The sequence below is a fragment of the Ammodytes marinus genome (assembly GCF_949987685.1).
Source record: "Ammodytes marinus genome assembly, chromosome: 10".
NCBI lineage: Eukaryota > Metazoa > Chordata > Actinopteri > Uranoscopiformes > Ammodytidae > Ammodytes > Ammodytes marinus.
In genome coordinates, this window is record NC_137214.1 from 8,217,181 (window position 1) to 8,231,962 (window position 14,782).

Sequence of the window (14,782 nt, forward strand, 5' to 3'; positions counted from 1 at the left end):
CCATATTGGCGTTGGGTAAATGAGAAGCCAGGCAAAGGCAGGAGCTAACTGTCTGGAACCTTGGGAGGTATAATGCCCCCATCTACTTTAACGGGGCCATATCGGGCATTTGTCTCACAGATCGTTATTCTCTGCAAAAGAGAGTTAGGTTACCCCCCAGAACTGTCCATGCAATACGACAAATGTCCTTGCACATGTGTGTGGACGTTGATGTCTCATAAACACATGTGGCACAAGTTACCTACAAGGCATACCTTAAGATTTAAGTTAAAGAGGAACCAATTTTATAAAGTTAATTCAATTGCCACAGGGAGCACTGCTGCAGCCTGTGAAAACAGTTATTCGAGAGGAGCTCTATCATGTCTGAGACAATAACCCCTGATATTTCAAAGAAGATTATAGGACATTGGAGGCTACAGTTTTATAAGAAAAAGGTTCCAAACAGGGCTTTACAAAATGAGGGCATTTACCACACAGAGAGGTCTTAGAGAAAGATGCTATTGTGTAGGATTCAGTGCTTTTGGAGCTTAACCAATGCCAGTAGGGGCTAAAGAGGGATTTTGAGAGGTTATGGCGATCCTACATGCCACCGTGGTAACCCCCAGGTGGCATAGTTAACATGGACCTCCTCACAAATGCTATACACGTTAGGGCTGTGGTTGCTGCTTGAAGTTCCCGTAATCTTCTTATTTTTTCAATAACACATGCCCAGCAAATATTTTATCAATGCAAATATTGGCTATGAATAACAATGATAATATTTTTGTATATATGTCAATCATATCAAACAACACTTAATCAGTGGAGTACCCCTTTCACATCATCCAAAGGAGACAAGTTGGGTCCCCCCTTGCCCTTTGAAACATTCATCATGGCTGTCTCATACAAAGTGTGATTGCTGCCATGTTTGTTTTTGCCTCTGCTGCCAACTGAATTTCAATTGAACAGGATGTATGGCTTTCCTTGTGAATAAATAAATAAATATAAATACGATAAGCTACTTAAGTTGTTTTATACCATAATCTTAAATCCATATTTGAGTTCATTCTTTCTCTTTCTTTATCACATTTGCCTAGCTCACACTGCACTTCTGCCATTGTGGGGGAATTACCATCTTTTTTCCCCTTTCTCTTTCAAGGCATACCCTATGCTGATTTTTTAAGTATTCACATGCGCCCGTTAACACACACACACGTCGCACGCACACACACACACACACACACACACACACACACACACACACACACACACACACACACACACACACACACGCACACACACACACACACACATGCAAACACATACACACCACAAATGAAGAAACACATAGTGTATTAAAGATGGATTTGATATAGTATTTGCTTTAACTTGGGCCCTATGTTAATTGATTCCATTGATTGTGTCAGGCTGATCCAGAGCCTGCATCCACAGAGCCGCCCCACCTCTTTCAGCTCACATCCCCCCCCTCCCCACAGTCCCCATTTCATATTCCTTTAACCAAGACACACATACGCACACACACAGCATTCCACCGGTGCCACGTGCGGCATACAAATACATATTTCACAGGTCATGGAACTCCTATTTACTTTACTGCTTGCGCCGTAATGGCCACACACTGTTCTGTAATGGGAATTTCTGTTGTCTCAGCAAGTATGTGCGATGCGTTCATTCATATGCCTGAGCAACTGTAATATAATAAGAGGGGGGCCATGGGAATATGACAGATCACATATTGGAACTTCACACCACTGCTGGAGAGATTAACTGTGCATAGAAAAAGATGAATCGAGCTACAGTATGAGAACGCTTATTGTTATGGACAGTATGAAGTCTGTAGGTGAGGATCGATACCTGGCTGGGCTGTTCATGAGGTCACGTTGTATAGTCCCAGTCGTCAACACTGGAATGACGCTGACTATCTAAGGCAGCTCTGCTCTCTGTGCCCAGTACAAGCTTAACAGAGTGGGCACTTGCTAAAGGCTGAAATTATAAAGCAAGAGGTCACTCCAGAATAAATTCACAAGTTTGTATGGGGAAGTTGAATTGTTGTTATGCCCTACAAATATGGCAATTGATCAATGTTTTGCAGCCATTACAGTAAAAGGTCAGTAAGGCGTAAAGAGTGGAAATGGGTAATATGCAACCCTGTGTTGCTGAAATTCTATGTTACCAAATGCCAAAAGTCTATATGTTCTGTCTGTTTGATTATTTGCTCTGATGATTTCCATGTTTCCATAAAACCCCTTAGCTCTCTCCATCCATTCAACTCTCCAGCTCCGAGCCGGTGCACAGATTAAGGTGCAGGGAGACGTGGAATATGAAATCTTTTTCTGATGCAGCCTGCTGTGATATTGCAAACTCCCTCTGCCCTTGCACCTACACACACACACACACACCCTTTTACTTTTTAAGTTTTTTATTATACTTGCACACACGCACAGATTTGTGTTTTGATGGATGTCTGTGTGAGCGGGGGCCCCCCTCGCTCTCCCTCCACCAGTCGGAATAATAGGCACAGCTACTCCAGCTCAGCGGCATTTCTAATTACATGCAAAAGATCAAGGCAGCATTTCACTAGTTTCACAGTGAAAGCCCACAGTGCTTCTACATATTTGTCACCTGTTATAATTATGTAAGGCTGACAAATAGGGGGCCGTAACGGAGGTCCGGGCCAGATATGCAAAGTGTTTGGCTCTCATCCCTCTGTCTTGCTGGATAAATAAAGGAGAAGGGAAAGAAAGAAGGACAGATGAAAAGAAAGCGCAATGAAGAAGAAACCAAGGACATACAGTATACTAAAGCTGTATGCTAGAGCTGGAAGTGTGTGGAAGATAATGATATAGGCCTGGCTGGTCCAGATAAGATTTACTCCCCAACAATGTCAGACAGACAGTGAACTGTGGCTTTGATGCATCGAGTCATGGCTGGGCAGAGAAGATCCATGTTCACACTGATTTTCTCTAATGGGCTCACCCATGTTGAAGTGCAAAGTAGGGTGACATTAATTCTTAATGGGAGCATTAAAAGCTTAGTTAATGGAGAATAGTGAGCCTTTGTGATTAACTGGCCAAATTAATAGTGTCACATTAAAACTTTCAAAAATATATAGTTGTCAGTTTTTTTGAATGGTCAATTGTATTTATACACATTATGTGCTTAGAGTAGTGGGATGTTGTATGGGCAATTGTCTCTGGAAAAATAATAAAGTCCCCATGTTAACAGTATGGAAACATCATACTGTATCCCCCAGTGCAACAATGTGGCTCATTAGTGTGTTTTTGGACAACAAATGAGATAGGCCTATGATACATAGAAATGATTTAATACATCAGGGTTTTGCTACACCGCAGAATACTTGCTGCATGATAAATGTGTTTGTTGACAATAAGGAAAATATTAAATATTACCAGCCTCATCCTTAAAAAGACTTTGCACTACACTTGTTTAACACTCTTAGACTCAAGATGAAAAGCTGAAAACAAAACAAAATAGGATTTGAAAAAAAATAGATGCAGTAGAATCAAAGAGATCATCTTTTTTATTCAACATTTTCTTCTTCCTTGGCACACTCATTACCCACAATGCAACGGCTGCCAATTATTCAGTTGGAGATGTGGCTGTGCTATGCTAGTGGTTGCTAATGTCGCTTTGAGCCACCAGCTTCAAAGAGAGATGAAGGGGAAAAGCCACAGAGGTCTGGTGATTTCTCTACACCCCTGGAATCTTTTTCATTGTTTCAAACCTGTAGTCATCCCTAACTGAGGCTGACTCATGTGACATCTCTGGAAAAGGCTTTGAACAACTTTTTTTCACAAATGCAGTTGTACTCCCCAAGACCTTTGAATACACTTTGATGTGTAAAAAGCTCCTGCTATGTTCCTAGGTTTTTTGTTTTGTTCGTTGTTGTCATAAAGCTGCATGAGGTTGATCTCTTACTCTTAGTTCTGGATTTATCTGATTCATCAATTCAACCTTCATTGTTATGAATAGTACATGACACAGCCCTTGTACCTGCCTGCCTGTTTTGGAAGACTTCAAGCTTTAACTCTGCAGTCTCTTTGTATGAATCTATTACATGTCTGTGAATCACAGAGGTCTGTGTCAATGTTGTTGTTGTTGTTGTTGTTATGGGGTGGTCGTACTTTGGATGTGTTACACTGTAAAGTGGTGCATCATTCATTACATGAGATCAATACCCATTTAAAAGAGCAGTGTCTTTATATGTAGAACATATCATTTACAATCAAAAGACACAGCCCGCTTAATATTATACCTGTTTGTTTTCCTGCTGTTTATGCCAACTAGTGCAGAACATGTCAGATGAAAATGCTGCGAGCGGTTGAGATACTCTGACCTTAGGGAAGAGAATTCCAAAGCTGAAAAACAACTACTGTAGATTTAGCTTTCATGCTTTTAAACGGCTTCTTTCATGCTAATATTGCCAACGGGGTATGGACAAGCATACCAACAGATGCTTAATTAAAGTGCCTTTTATATTATTGACATCCTCTGCATATAAAATGGCCTTCAGTGGCCTCGCATGCCAAATGCATCATTCTTCAAATGATTTATGCCTCTCATCTATCTCTCTCATTGCATTGCCTCTTGCACTCTGATGTGATGCACGCAAATTAGCCGTTATGTTTTGTATGTTCCAAATAAAATCAAAGTTACACCCGGCTATGCATTGTAAAGAATTTGGTACATACTATTGCACTTTATGGATCAATTGTACATGGTATTAAATCCCATGATGAAATGAAGTATTTCTTGTTTAGCAAGTCAGAGCAGTTCAATATTAGCATTTCTACTGCAATGATCCCTAGGAGTAGTAGTGCATACATACATTAAGCACACATGAAGTACTTCTGAGTGTTTGTGTGTATGCATTTGAGTGAATGCAAGCTCATGTATGCTGCCCTGTGTGTCACTTCCCTTTCTGGAAAACCAGGAGCGGAAAGGTTAATGCATTGTTTCGGTTTTTGGCAGTAAATCTCCAGAGCATACAGTTCCACTCACACACACACACACACACACACACACACACACACACACACACACACACACACACACACACACACACACACACACACACACACACACACCTCACACTCATGCACTGTCATGCAACTCACACACAAATGTACCATACATCCGTGCTGGTTTATTTTGATAGAGCTCAATTGAGACACAGCCTACAGAGATGCACTCAGTCACTGATCCACTTCCTGACTTTTACGGTAGGGGTGGATCTGCAGGGAAGACCAAGTGCTTATCAGTCTAATTTGGTCCAATCCACTTGTTGCATAAAAACCCAGACTTTCTCCTTTAAGAATTCCGATCAGGCGTATTACAGGAATGTCTGGAGAACTATCCCCCCTCACTCCATGGGACACTCTCCATTCTTCTCCACGATCTTCGGTTAGACTAAAAATCAATCCCCCCGTGGAGCAGCGGCCCATTTGTCCTTGGCTTAGACAGAGGCTTGGGTCAATAAAGGCACTGCATCACCACTCTCCTGGTTGGGCCTCCCAGCAAAGCCTCTGCTTGGCACAGCAATACGCTGACTAGCGCCCGTGATAAATGGCGAAGGCATGAATGGAATTACTGGAGCAAGAGCAGAGCTACTGGGCAGCACTTGACACATTCTGTTGCCTCTCTCTGCTTTTATCTCATGGCGGTTGGTTGCATCGAATGGTAAAAGGCCATCAACTTTGACTCAGCCCAGCAGATATCACAGTGGATAACACCCTCTAAATCTTTTCCACTCGTGTAAAAGTTGTAAACTACTGTTGTCTAAATTAAGGTAACAGGGTCAGTGGTTTAATAGAAACAATTTATTTATGGTTACTCTACGATTCCTACTAGTATTTATTTTCACAGTAAATGACAGTACCACATAGACCATGCAACCATTTTGGTCAATTTCTTTCAGTTTACCATTTTGATCCAGACTGAAATATCTCACAACTATATACTACTGGATCGATTGCTCTGAAATGTACTACAGATAGATATCTATGATGCCTAGATGATAAATGTTCCTGACTTTGGTGATCCCCTGACTTTTCCCATAGTGCTACCATGAGGTTGGGATATTTGTTTTTTGTTGAAAATGTTGAACATTGGATTGATATTCAAATTTTGGTACACACATTTTGTGTTCACACAATGTTAGCATGCTAACACGCTGAAGGTGAATGGGGTAAACATTATACCTAGACATCAGAATGTTAGCGTGCTAGCTCAAAGCACTACTGTAAGGACATTCTTACAGAGATGCTAGCTTGATTTAAGACTTGTCATTCAGAAAATGTTGTCCATCACACATGGGATTACAATACTCTATTATAAAATGTCTCTTAAATGCACTGATGAGATAGTAAAAATCATTTATTTATTTCTAGCTTTTCGCTCATTAATAATGTTTTTCTTACAATATGCTAAAATGGCATCAGGCATGTGCGTGCTTGCCTCAGGCCTCACATTGAATATGTCGGTTACATATACAGTATAATGAATCAAAAATAATAAAAACAATATCATTGTGTGTAGGCCTACTTCTACTTCTGCTTTCAAGCAAAATGGTTGTATTTGCTAAATTCTAATTATTTGTGCACCAGATAAATACAAAAAAACTTGCCTCAAATTTACCCAGAGATGAAACATTTATCCTCATCTCTAGTTTCATCTCTCTCTCTCTCTCTCTCTCTCTCTCTCTCTCTCTCTCTCTCTCTCTCTCTCTCTCTCTCTCTCTCTCTCTCTCTTTCTTGTTTTTGTATGCATGCCTAAATAATCTTTTACGTGTTTTTGAATTAACCATGTTGAAGATCTCTGCCTGTTTTTCTTAGTGAACACACGGTTGCCTATAGTTTCCTGATGAAAAGGAGGAACTGAAAGATGTGGGAGACTTGTTTTAACCAATAAACGATCGTCATCTGCTTCAGAGCATGATAGGCTATTTACTTCTGATTCACTCAACTGCAGCTCTTCTTGCCTTGCCCCGTGGTGCCTATTTCTCAGACAATGTCTTGAACACAAGAGGACTTGAATTCTTCTTGGACCCCGTCGGTTGGTGGAGAATGTGTATCAAACAAGGATGGCAAATTAATTTCCTTGGTGTTAATAAAAGACAGCTTAGCCCGACTTAGAGGAACGTAATTAACAAAAATCCCTTCATTTACTTGAGTGTCCCTTGGATGAACATGTGATTTTCTAATTAACCTGCTGCAGCCCGCGCCGCTTCCGTCCCAGTAATGAGCAGACTGGTGAATGCAATCAGCCCTGACCCTATCATTATTATTTGTCATGAATAAATGTATGCGTTACCATTATTATCAATTACTTGCCCTGCATTATATAACCATGCAGAATTTATGCATATCTATTCAGTTCACCCCTCGCTATCAGCTATTTCCTGAAATTGCTCATTTAAAAAACATGAGATAACAGCTCGACTAACAGCTATAACAGTGTCCTAGAACACACACACACACACTCACACATACACACACACACACACACACACACACACACATGAACACACACATGAAGAGACAACACAACACACACACACACACACACACACACACATCACCTGCTCTGAGTGGAGTTTCACAGACTCTCCAAATGATGTCAAAAGCAAACAACTGTGGAAATTGTAAAAACATTTTGAGATTTGTACAATCCGACTGCATGGAACATTACAACACAATGGTTTTTTTAAACACCACAGTGGGAGAGGCCCTGTATCTCACACAAACCAAAAAACAGTTGTCAGTGTCACTTCCTATTCTCATAATAACTCTGTATATAACATGTGGCTCTTGGCCTGGCCCTACTTCCTCTTTTGCTACGTAACAGTATGCACTACACTATTTACTTTCCACCACATGCTTAGCGGAGACCTTGTGAAGACAATATTCATAGCAGCGTTTTAAACTTTTTTCATTACTGATTTATTTGAAGCGTGGCTCGACTATGGATGGAGACGTGTTGTCCTTGTCATCTTCCTCGTCACTGTCATGCCTGTCAGCAGCAGGGACACACAGAGATACGTTACCGAAGAGTGACAGCAGCCTCGCTCACAACCAACAGGAACACCCATCCACTGAAGAATTATGGTATGTATATGCTCGAAATGTACACAGACAGGCGATGAAACAAACATGTAATAGTGTAATCTTTGACAATTTATATAAAGAAACCCTACCACCTTTAATAATACTATGAAGTTAAGTCAACATCTCTGACTGAGTGTCAACACGTCTTTATTTTAGGTGAAATATTATTTTAAGTATATTGCATTTCAATGTTGAGTGATTCGTGTATTGTACTGTGTCCGTATCATGTTTTTACCAGGCTTTCTGAGTGATACAGTTTTAGACCTATCAAGTCATATGTGAAAGATTGGAAGGTTTCATTTGTTTACTATTGTCCGATCATTATACGTAGATAATCTCCGAGATTCTAGAAACAGCTTAAAGCACACATTACATTATTACATTATTTATGTTTCGTATCACATCGTCAGATATGCTCGGAAAGTTGGATTACGAAATGTCAGCAAAGTGAGACTGCGAGGAGGAATAAAGAGTGACTGTGGAGTTTCCCATGAGGTCATAGATATGTAGGCCTGAGTTCAATATTGCACAACACTGAAACTTCATTGTGTTGTGCAATAACATGCTATAAGGATGCTAATAATAGGCTATCACATTATTTTAAAACTCTTTAAATCTTTAAATTATGGTCCCTTCTTTTATATTTTAGTGACAGCTAGTTCTACATATGGGAATACTTTCTACATAAATGATCAGGCTGCCTTCAAATAACCGTGTTCTAATAGTTAAAGCTCCCATATTATACACTTTTCGGTTCTATTATACACCATATTATATGGTCTTAGTGGTCCCTAATACGTTTTTCTTTAATTGTTTGCTGAAAAAAACTTTCAGATAATTTATTGTACTATGCTGATGTTCAGCTAATCTCACAATGGCCTATTTTTTAAAAAAGAGTTGCAGGTCCCCTCGTAAATATACAATCTTTGAGCTCCCCCCGCCCCCTGTCCGGAAGCGAAGCCAGATACGCCTCGCCCTCTGTCTGTCAGGGCCGTGGACCAATAAGAAATAGGGGTGTGGGCTGCACAGTGGAAGCTTCTGGCTTTACGGTTTGTGAGGTCAGAAAAGGGGATAATTCTGACTGGAGTGTTTTTGGGGGGAGGGGTGGGGGTTTCAGAAAAGGGGAGAGTGAGAAAAGGAGAGATTGTTATTTTTTTTGATATTTTGGCAGTCTCTAGGCACACCGTGGACGCATGGATATGTTGGAACACATTTAAAAAGTGCATTTAGCATAATATGGGACCTTTAAAGTCCACACAGCTCTCCTCTGTAAGGATATCCGACTGTGGCCATCGACCGGTTGAAAAGCAGAAACAAATCTAGACTGATATTTGTCAGGGCTGCCAACAGCTAGACAGAGAGAGATATTATATCCCTCTTCATCATTCGCTATCGGGGTGAATTAACATATTGCTGCGGAAAGGAGTGGCATGTTGCTGGTGTCCTTCCAGCACGGCATACGATTGAAAACTTTGTTAAACTGGGTCAGACATTGTGTATTGGCTGTCAGAGAAGCCAAAAGAGAAAAAAGGCCATTGATCATGGAGACATGGAGAATGGTGTGGTCCCAATAGGGAGGCTGTATAAACAGTGTTGACTTGCCAAGACACGGTTTTGGACTGTGGTATGTTAGCATTCGTGCTCATACTGGCCACTAAAATAAGGCTCTATTTTATTTGTTTGAGCTTCTGCCTTCATACTCCCAAACAGAAGAACTGTTTGTTGTGTGTGGATGATTCGCTCATTAGTCGCTATAAACACTTTCCTCTAAATCTCTTTTTACTGTTGAGTTGAAACAAGAGGAATGACAGACTGTAGGCTATGGATGAGGTGTACGTCTGTAGATTTAGACATTTGGACAGTTTTGATCACACTATATTACCATTTTGAAATCTCCTTTGTATTTTTCGCAAAATTAGCAACTTATTGTATTTTCAAAATTGTTGAAATATTCCTTTAAACTTGACAGGTCCAAGGATTTTTATTCTCATCTTTCCATGATCCCACAAGGGACTACGTTGTTGTGCTAAATCTTTATTACCAACAGTATCGTGTTATGAATAAATAACTGAAGATTAACTCCGTAAATGTCATTCAGGCATTAAAATAGACCTGCATCAACTGTTTTGTAAAGCCTTGACCTGACAATGCAACTCTCTACAATTGTGTAACACCGGTGTTCACATAGCAGGACTCTGTACGTACAGTAAGTGGATACAAGCAAGTGTTTGCGGGGGAGTTTAGCCTTAAGGGGGATGAGAGGTGATCGCAGATTGTGATTCTTTGTAGTACTTATGTCTCAGAGGTTACAGCAGTCCTACACTGTGTTTGTGTTAAGAAGCCCTTGGGGGACTACATGCAGAGCTGTGTGTTCCTACATCAGCAGATTACCCCTAGGCTTTAGATCTCCGCTACCTCCCCTGTCAAGCTACTTCCTTCCAGACAATACCTCACAATATAGCTGGTGGAAAGGAAGTTAGTATCACTAATTCATCTTCACAAATATTTCCCTTCATTGCAAGTGGTTGAATGGACACCGACATTTTTCCAGGGATCATCACCCTCATTGTTTCCCAGGGATATCAATATGCAAATACATTCGATTGTAAACAGAGATTTCGATTGGCCGGGAGTCCAGGTGCAAAGAAATGCACCGAACTGTATGCCAGTGTCTTAAGTGCATAATGTGATTTGCATGCATTGTGTGTGAGTGGGTGTGCATAATAGCCACGATTCAGTTCTGTGCAAGTGCACTCTGCGCGAGTGGGTGTTCAGAAGTACTCTGACGGTCTTTTGTGCGCATATCTGTTCGCTTATTATTAATGGAAATCCAATGCTAATATTCTTCATCATGACTTTATTTATGGAATATACAGTATAAACTCTTGTCTATCAGTGCGTTGGTGAAATGTTTGTGTCTGTGTTCGTGTGTGTGTGTGTGTGTGTGTGTGTGTGTGTGTGTGTGTGTGCGTGCAGGACAGAGTTGGAATGCCCTGTGGGTGACAGGCTGCTGTCTACAGAGGAGCAGGTCACTCTGATCACAGAGAGCATGACTGTCACCTCCACTGACCAGGAGAAACTGCTACTACTCAACAGAAACACTGAGCTCCGCAGAGTCAACAAAGAGGTAGCCTCCACCATCCCTTTAAACTAGTGCAGGTACACTCTCTACAGGCTCACATTTGTATTGCTGATGTTGGCAATTACATTCAGTTCTCTCTGTAAAAACCAGAGGAGAATCGTGGGCGTTGTGTGAACACTGCTGCCTGCCAGGCTGTGAAGAATCATTACATTACATCGCATTTTTTTCCACAATTATACAACCTTCACTAGTTGATTTTAATGAAATGCCGCTTAGTAAAAAGAAAAGGAGACATGGGGGAAATCGTCCTTTCTAATGTGATGTACTGTACACTCAGAAAAATAATGAATTGGATGAAAATAATGTTTGTCATGCCATCTCTATTCCATCCAAACAAATCAAGTTAAGTCAGCCAACATTTATCGTATTATCTGAACACAGAATACATCTGTGGGTTAAACATAATGTTTATAATTCCGTTCAACTCATTTGCATCTTGTTGAATTTAGATGGGTTTTTTTCTAGTTATTTTGGTCAAATCAAATTGAGTGTATTCTACCTTGGTTAACCACTTATGTGTCACAATAGAACAAATCTATGAGAGAGCACACAAGAGTAAAAAGAAGATTGTCTCACCTCACTAAATTAACTTTCTGATGCCCACGTTGGTTTGTCCAACAGACTTTGAGTGACGGCCATGGCACTGATGGTTATTACATGATGATGATGATGTGTTCTAGCTGATGAAGCTGAACCAGGACTGGGACCAGGTGTACCGCAGTGCCACGCTGGGTCTGCAGCACAGATTGGAGGCTGTGGAGCTGGAAAACACTGCCATCAAACAGCTCAACAGCAGACTGCTGCTCAAAGTGGAACACCAACAGGTATACTGTACAACGCATTTGACAGTCTTTTTAGCTTGTACGTGGGAATAGACCCAGGAAAGTGTGTGTAGATACAGTGTATGGGGAAAATCCTAAACTGTGGGTTACTGTGTAGCTGGTATAGATAAAGGTAGACATAAAAGATGTGGTGTAGGTGTGTGGGGTTTCCTTAGAGGCGGACTAATCCGTTAGGCAAAGATAGGCAATCACCTTGGGCTCCAAGTTATCAAATACCCCATAAACTGCCTCATAAACGTACTGTATGATGAAGGAAGGTTTTTTTTAAAACTGGTCACTCATTCATTTTGTCATTGAAAAAGTCCATACTCTAAAATTGCATCAGAACACTTCATTCAGGAGTTCATTCATGAGTGCAACTACAGTATGTAAACTGTTGCGCCAGTCATTTATTGTGTTCTGTATTTTGATGCTTCGGCAACTGTATTTGGAAGTTACAAACTTAAGACATTTGAATTGGATTTTTTTTTTAATAATAAGTTCTACGTATAGGTCTTTCTTAGATAAATAAGGATTGAAAACAGGGGAAACAAGGGATGTGAAGGGCCCCATGCTTGTACTTGCCTTAGGCCCCAAAACTACTAAATCAGCCCCTGTCGTTTACTGATGTGTTTGGAATTGCAGAGTGCAAAGCAGTATTATGAGCAGGCACTGATGCATGAGCTGAAAAAGAACCAGGAGCTGCAAGAATACATCACACTGTTGGAGAGCAGGAGGCACCTCCCAGACAAAGACTGCACACCTGCCCCACAGGTATTATACAAGCAGGCTTTACCTGTCAGTGGTTCTGCATACCTGATCAATTTTTACCTTTATCATTTCTTTCAATGTTCATAATTGATCTTCCGTCTTTACCAAAGGACAGCTTCAGTGCTGTGATACGAGGCCCTGTGTCATACCGCACAAGTCATCCTCCTGGCCTGTCACCCAGTCCCCTCTCTGATTACAACCCTCCATCCTCCTCCTTCTTCCCAGCCCCTTCCAGTCAAGAGGCAGGTCGCAAGGGAAAAGGCCCAGGCAGCAGCACTACCCCACTAGGAGACGCCCAGCATGAAGTGAAGGATCTTAAAGAGCAGCTTGAGGCACTGAGATGTCAGGTTGGAAGCTCTCTCTCTCTCTCTCTCTGCACTGCATAACACATTTCAACATTTCTGATGTGATGAGAGCAGAATTGATGTCGACCGACTGTTGCCAGGGAAAGATTTGCTTAATGCTTGAACGCAGTCTCGAATTAGATGGTGAACTGCTCCACCAAGTGGTGGATCTTTGCTTGCTTTTATGAAATGTGCTCACAGTTTATTAAGTATGTGGGGATGAAGAGATATGGCTGCCCTGTCTACCATATTGATGTTTTTGCCAACAGACCCAGATTTATGAAGCTGAATATGAGACGGAGCATAACGACCACAAACACACACAGCAGGAGAACAGGAGGCTGAGGAAGAAGAGGGAGGAGACGCGCCAGCAGGTGGCACTACTGCAAGAACAGGTACAGTGGTGTATTACTCATTGTTTTTTACACAATCACAATACAGATTAGCCGGACAGATATGGATTTTTAAAGGGCCAATACCGATTCAGATATTAGGGAGTAAATATTTTTGATGACTGATTAATCGGCCGATTAGATTTAAAAACATTTCCAAAAAAATATATCATAACAAATAACTTATTTTTATGATCCCCTTAAATATAGCGCAAACAACTGTGACAAAGATATTAATTGAAGGCGGAACATTTTACTGTTTTAGAATACTTTCACTGTCAAACATTGGTGCATGAACTTTTTTTATTGTAATAAGAAATTGCTTAAAAAATAAAGTGTTACCGATATGTCTAAAGTTGCGTAGGCCATTTTGGAACTCAGACATTGAGCATTTTCAAGGCAAGTCATGTCTACTCAAAAAAAGCTTATATTTACAAATGAGGAAGGCAATAATCGACCGGGTAAATTCTCCGGCAGATTCATTGTTTGGGCTCTAATAGGGATATCTGTATGTTTGTGTGCATGTGTAAAATGCAAACCTATGTTGAAATACACATGCATTCACACTTGAACAGGGATTATTAAATGTGATGATCTCAACCTACTGATAGTAACTCATGCATTTCCATTTTATATGTACTGCCTGTGCTCCTGCCATTGCTGCAGCTCAAGGTTTATGAGGACGACTTTCAACGGGAGCGCTCAGACAAACAGATGCTGCAGCGGCTCTTGTTGAAGAAAAATCCTGCCAGCAGTAAAGACCCAGTGCTCATCCACCGCTGCAACAACGAACAGCAGCCACTAGGGGGAGACAAGAGGACGCAGAGCGGAGACAGGAGGAAACAGCACCACCCATTCTGCCCCAACCACCCACACAGGGACAAGGAGTCAGACTGAAAATAAATGAAGAGGACACGTGATCATTCACACAGTAATGATCACTTAATTCACGTTAAGTTTTAAACCTGGTGAAATGAGTGTCACAAAATGTGTCCAAAACTCTCATATCCTTTTCCTAATAAGGAAAAGTATTCACTGATGAATTGCAGATGAATAGTCCACAATAATTGTCTGTACATTACTTAACAAAGATTTGCTGACTTTGGTACCTATTTAATATATTTCTTATATATCTATTTCTAATATATCGCTCTTTTCATAGGTCATTGCTTCGCTTACTCAGACT

At 40.8% G+C, this 14,782-nt stretch overlaps 1 protein-coding gene across 1 annotated transcript; it reads left to right on the forward strand.

Annotated features, from left to right (window-relative positions):
• Positions 1-8,065: 8,065 nt before the first annotated feature.
• Positions 8,066-14,493, forward strand: LOC307256887 (uncharacterized protein; the record flags this gene model as incomplete). Its single annotated transcript, XM_080036003.1, has 7 exons — positions 8,066-8,126; positions 11,103-11,253; positions 11,949-12,092; positions 12,735-12,863; positions 12,971-13,207; positions 13,474-13,599; positions 14,263-14,493. Exons 2-7 carry the CDS (start codon positions 11,176-11,178, stop codon positions 14,491-14,493), a joined length of 945 nt encoding a protein of 314 aa, XP_079892129.1. The 5' UTR covers positions 8,066-8,126; positions 11,103-11,175.
• Between the last annotated feature and the right edge of the window lie 289 nt (positions 14,494-14,782).